General features: G+C 39.7%; 1 protein-coding gene across 2 annotated transcripts in view; it reads left to right on the forward strand.

Annotated features, from left to right (window-relative positions):
* myl6 (myosin, light chain 6, alkali, smooth muscle and non-muscle) overlaps positions 1 to 1,990 on the forward strand; it is a 207,088-nt gene extending 205,098 nt beyond the window's left edge. The window contains exons 3-6 of one of the 2 annotated variants that reach the window (XM_055222109.1): positions 62 to 205; positions 688 to 861; positions 1,103 to 1,180; positions 1,700 to 1,839. In XM_055222109.1, coding sequence (XP_055078084.1) covers positions 79 to 205; positions 688 to 861; positions 1,103 to 1,180; positions 1,700 to 1,728 — 408 coding nt within the window. In that variant the 5' untranslated portion in view covers positions 62 to 78 and the 3' untranslated portion in view covers positions 1,729 to 1,839. Of the gene's footprint in view, positions 1 to 61; positions 206 to 687; positions 862 to 1,102; positions 1,181 to 1,699 lie in introns of both variants that reach the window. The other variant, XM_033965908.2, reaches the window with a different exon arrangement.
* Positions 1,991 to 5,915: the final 3,925 nt, after the last annotated feature.

Consider the following 5,915-nt stretch of genomic DNA (forward strand, 5'->3'; position numbering starts at 1 on the left):
TTTAACAAACTAAACACAGGTGATTGTCGTATTTGTTGTGTTGACACTCTTGTCTCTGCAGAGTTCAAGGAGGCGTTCATGCTGTTCGATCGCACCGGAGAAGGAAAGATCTGCTTCAGTCAGTGTGGAGACGTCATGAGAGCTCTGGGACAAAACCCCATCAACGCCGAGGTCCTCAAGGTCCTCGGGAACCCCAAGATGGAAGGTACTGAACGCACACTGAACACACACCGAACACAAGATGGAAAGTGTTTCACCTCTGTTCCACCTTGTGATGTCATCATGTGGTCTTACAAGTGCTCCACTGTGTTTTTAAACTCCACACATCTTCACTGGAATCATTTGGATGTTTTCAGTCCTGGAATTGCCGATTTCTACTGAACTGAAGGTAAAAGGAGCTGTTAACATGAAAACTACCACTTCATGACATCACAAGGTAGACAGACTAATAATAAAGTGTAACTCAAACATGTGTGAATGAAACAAAAATCTAGGTCTGTTTTTGAGTTTTTGAGTAGGTAACTGCGTGATGACATGATTTAAAGCTCACAGTCTATTGTGTGTAATACAGGACCTTTAAATACTGTAGACTGGACTCTTGATGAAATGCACTAGTTCTAATTTTCATTCAGATCTTGTTTATTTTAATGTTGAACCTTTTTAGTAACGTTTTTATTTTTATTGCAGAGATGAACTACAAGATGTTGGACTTTGAGCAGTTCTTGCCGATGCTTCAGGCCATCGCCAAAAACAAAGAGCAGGGGTCGTTCGAGGACATCGTGGAGGGTCTGCGGGTCTTCGACAAAGAGGGAAACGGGACAGTGATGGGGGCGGAGCTACGGCACGTCCTCACCACTCTGGGTAAGACGCACAACAATGCAATACTGACACAAGACAAGCTAATGCAGATTATTATTTTACATATTGTTCACTGTAAAACGTAATATTGATCTAAAATGGATTAATGACAGAACTGACAGGTGCTGCTTAAAGAGGCGGTATTATGAAAAAGAATCGACCTTTTTGGAGCTTTTTACCATGTTGACATGTTGTTCGCTCATCAAAAACACGTTTGTATATGTATGTTTATTTCGATGTTTAGGTGAGAAAATGTCTGAGGAGGAGGTGGAGACTCTTTTAGCTGGACATGAAGACGCCAACGGCTGCATAAACTATGAAGGTGCAGTGTCTGTCAATCAAAAGTTATGTAGCTGTGGTTCTATGAAAACCTACTGACCACTACATGTTCTGAAATACAACCAGAGTTTACAGGAGAATAGACCCTCCAAACGTGAAACATGAAATGTGCCTGTGTGTCAGATGCCCTCCCTGTGTCTCCATCAATACTAGGGCTCTGTACATAATAAAAATGCACACACTGAACTAAAAACACTAACACATGCTAACAAACTTAATAATAATAATGGCTTACACTTGTAATGCACTTTACAGGCTTGTCAAAGCGCTACACTATTCATTCATTTCCACACTTGGTGATGGTAAGCTACTATTGTAGCCACAGCTGCCCTGGGGCAGACTGACAGAAGTGAGGCTGCCAATCTGCGACATCGGCCCCTCCGACCACCACCTATCATTCGCACTCAGATCGTTTATCTTATGTAAATCTTAATCGCATTTCCATATTTTTCCCAAATCATTCAGTTAGTGACCAGTTCTTCTTTCTTGTTTATTTTTGCAGACCTCGCGCGAATGGTCATGAACGGCTGAAGTCTGGACCACAGCTGACCACACCAGACCTCCGCTTTAAATCCTCCATGTTTTTGTTTCGTCTTGTGTCTGAGCCATGTGTAGTTTCTTCAGTCCCTCTGTTTTGTTTTCGGTCCTGGTGCCTTTTGTCCCTCGTGAATCTGAAACGTTTATTTCTGCTTCTGGCGAGAGTCTTTTGGACTGTACCAGTGTGGATATGTGAATATGAAAATGTGAAAATGTGAACTCAGTATTGAATAAAATGCCATGTTTTACCATTTGGAAGTTGGTCTTGTTCTGAAATCCCCCGGATGCCCTTCCTGTCTCCATACAAACTGCTAACTCTGTAGTTTAGATCTGTGTGAACATGCATTCACTCGTCAGTTCTTGTGGATGTGTTTAAACTTGAACTTTAACAGAACATTATACATAATCAAATACAAAGCAGTGGGTGGGGACAGGTGACAGGTGTTTTTCTGAGCTCTCAAATCCCAAGAAAAGTAAAGGCAATTTCATCATTTATGTCTGAAAATCATTGTTTTTGTGTAGTCAAACCATAGACTGTTTATATACATGGACATGGCTAACCTGTTAGCCGCCTACTCAAAAATGTAGCGCCATTATAAATGAGGCTGGAGTTACACAACAATATACTGTATACACCTCCTCTGGGTCCATCCTGAGGAGGTGTATACAGTATATATAATTAGTTTTAATATCACTGTATTCTTAACTTTTCGTTCACTATAGAAAAGAAAATAACTTAAGCTAGATTCAGAACTACCATGTTCAAAAACTAGGACAATGTATTTTTAGCAGATGTGGAGCAGGACTGACCTGAAGAAACAAGTTTGAGATGATCTGAAGGGGCCGGGGCAGAGTGTGACATCACCCACGGCAATCGGCTCCAGTCAAATGAAGCTCATCGAGGCTAGAAGTGAAGCAGAGTTCTGACTGAATGATCTCACAGAAAGAAGGTGACTGATTCGTCTGTTATAAATGTTTATATCTTGATTTGCAGGCAAAATGGTGAAATAAAAACACCAGGATCATGTAGAGCGGGTTAATACGAACATTTAAGACCAAAATGATGAGTCTGACAGCAGCAAATACAGAGAGGGAGGACACAGTTTTTAAGTGAATTGGAGCCAGATTCGATTGAGCCGGAAGTGCGCCCATGATCACTTCCTGTTGGGAACGCGGCGGCGAGCAGGTTTGCTATGTCCATTTATATATAAGGCTGCATAAGAAAGTCTATGATAGTGAAAGAATCTATAAACAAACAACAAACCAAAAAATGAACTCATTTTCAGTTTAAAATTCCCCATGATTTTTTTATTTAAAACTTGAACTATTCTTTTTTTTTTGCAGTTTCGATTTTTGATACAAACTGCCAGATTTATTGAGGAAAACCAATTCACTACAGTTTATAATCAATGAGATAAATGCCGCTTTCAGCAGAGTGAAAAACATACAGAACTGAACAAACACTTAGATCATTTCACGAAGTCCACGGAGCACAAGTAAAAGAGGTCAAAGGTCAGTTGTTTTGGCTTGAGCCCGAAACTGGAAAACTTTAATATTATGACACGTCTTTGTCCCGAACAAAGTTTTTTTTTTTCATAATTTGAAAGTTTGACATACAAAAAACACAAGCAGACATAACATTATAACCTCTTAGATTCAGCCACAAGTCAGGACTGGACCAAGTCTAAACCAGGACTAAACCGGGACCAAACCAGGTCTAATGCCTGAAATACTGACCACTGGTCTAAGCAGAACTAAACCAAGTCCAACCCAGGACTAAACCACAGCCTCTCATACCGACCACTGCAGAACGGGACCCAAGACTAGGTCTAAACCAGGACTAATGCAGAACTAAACCCAAAACTAAACCAGGTCTGACCTGAGGCTAAACCAGGAATAATCTAGGATTGAACCACATCTAAACCAGAACTAATCCAGAAATAAACTAAGACTAAACCAGGTCTGATCATTGCTGACCAGTAACCAAGACTAAAGCTGGACTAAACCAAGACTGATCCAGGACTGAGTCAGGGCTAAGGCAGGGTTATACCAGGGCAAATCCAAAATTAAACCAAGTTTAAACTAGTAATAAACCAGGACTCAGACCAGAAATGAACCAGATCTAAGACAAGACGAAACTTGGACTAAACCTGGATTAAATCAGGTCTAAAGTACTGACTACTTTAGGCCCGGAGCACCCTCCCATAGCTGCACTAAACCAGGACAAAACCAGGTTTAAACCAGGACTAATCCAAAATTTTACCAAGTCTAACCCAGGACTGAACCAGGTCTAACCAAGATCTAAACCAGGTCTTAAGCACCTCGTAAAGATACTGACCACTGCAGACTCGGAACCGACACTCAACCAGGTCAAAACCATGACTAAGACAGGACTAACCCAGGATTGAACGAGGGCTAAAGCAGGGCAAATCCAGACCCAAGACAAATCTAGCCCAGGACTAAACCAGGGCTTAAACCTGAATTGAACCGAGACTAAACAGGTTCAAAGTATCTCTGATAGATACTGACCATAGCAGACTAGGAACTTAACTAGGTCGAATCCAGGAAAAATCCAAGACCAAACCAGGTCTAACCAAGGACTAACCCAGGATTAAATTTGCTGAAATCCTTAACCATTTTTCCTGCTTCTAGTCATTAACTTAAAACACCAAATCTTTCTTAGATTATACACTAACACAGCGTCTGTTTAACTGGTCAAAATGTTATGTCTGATTGCTGTAATATTGACACTGTAATTAAAATAAAAATTCAATGGAATACATTTTACACATATCGATGGCATGCTCACTCATTCACACACAAGTAATACTACAAATGTAACAAGATACCATGTAAAAAATCATAGAAAACCGACATTAAAATATAAACATGAGGATACTGTTGGCATGGTAACCTTCATTGTCAGCGGAGTAAGGTGCTAGCTTAGCTTTCTTTTTCTTTAGTGAACAAGTCCCCCGACATAAAACGCACCAAAAATACTAATCCTAAACACTGTTGAATAGAGAAACGAGAGTATAAAAACATTTGGTAAATGGATAAATACATGTTCGATACCAGATCTGTCAAACTACATTCTTCCACAGAACTCCTTCCACAACAAAACTATTATTAATATTGTTATTATTGTAAATGCTGCCAGGAATTATTAAGATATGAGTTTAATCAGAGCGTGCGATCTCAACTGGTGTATCCGGGCAGAAAAAGGAACACTATGTAACATTTTCATTTGAAATTCTATAAACTTGACCTAGATCTGAGGTAAATATGTTAAAGTCAAACATAACTTTTACTCAAAACAATCATAATGCTGATTTATTCTTATTTACAAAAACACTGGACATGATGGACAAGTTGTTATAAGTTTGTGTTTTGTTTAAAGACGATTATCCAATCAGAAAGCAGAATGAGCATCACGTGACTCTCGTTTGGATTGCTAAATTTCAATGCTGTCTTGTTACATAAATTTTAGATCCAACCAGGATATCGGCTGAATCGATATTTGCACCTTGACATTCAAACTTTCAGTATCAGTGACGAAATCCGATACCAGGATGTTAAACCTATTTTTGTCAGCAAATTGGCTACATTAATTACAAAACATATCTGAGAGGCTCGTGCTCACGCCGCACAGCAAGCAACCTGACCTCCAGCTAAGGTCGTCTGACCAAAACTAGCTCAAGATCTGGAAATGGGTCCACTGTTCCTGACAGATTTAACCCAGAGACACAGAAGGATGGGTCAGATGCAGAACAAAACAAAAAGTGCCAAGATGTAACACAACAGACAATTTTCACCAATGTTAAAACAGTGGAGATGCTAAAATGCTAAACACTAGCTTTAGCGCTCATTCAAATGTTTTGTGACCCAGTAGAGAGACAGATGTATTTACAGCAGTGACCCAGCAGTTTATCGGGTTGTTCCATCGCACTTTTAACGTTGTTTGGCCAATATATCTGCATGAGAGTTTTGCACTACCGCTACAAACATGCCAGGTTTCCATGGTAATGGCCGTACCTTATTAAGAGCACATAATTTCTCAGTGATTTCAAGAAATAAACTGTAAAGTTAAAAGTACTTGGCAAAACTGCAGTTCCTTCTGTATGGTATTATGCTCATGAATCACATTTTGGTAATAAAAAAATGTATGAGTTTTTTTTTGT

Source organism: Periophthalmus magnuspinnatus, chromosome 5, assembly GCF_009829125.3.
Source record: "Periophthalmus magnuspinnatus isolate fPerMag1 chromosome 5, fPerMag1.2.pri, whole genome shotgun sequence".
Lineage (NCBI taxonomy): Eukaryota > Metazoa > Chordata > Actinopteri > Gobiiformes > Gobiidae > Periophthalmus > Periophthalmus magnuspinnatus.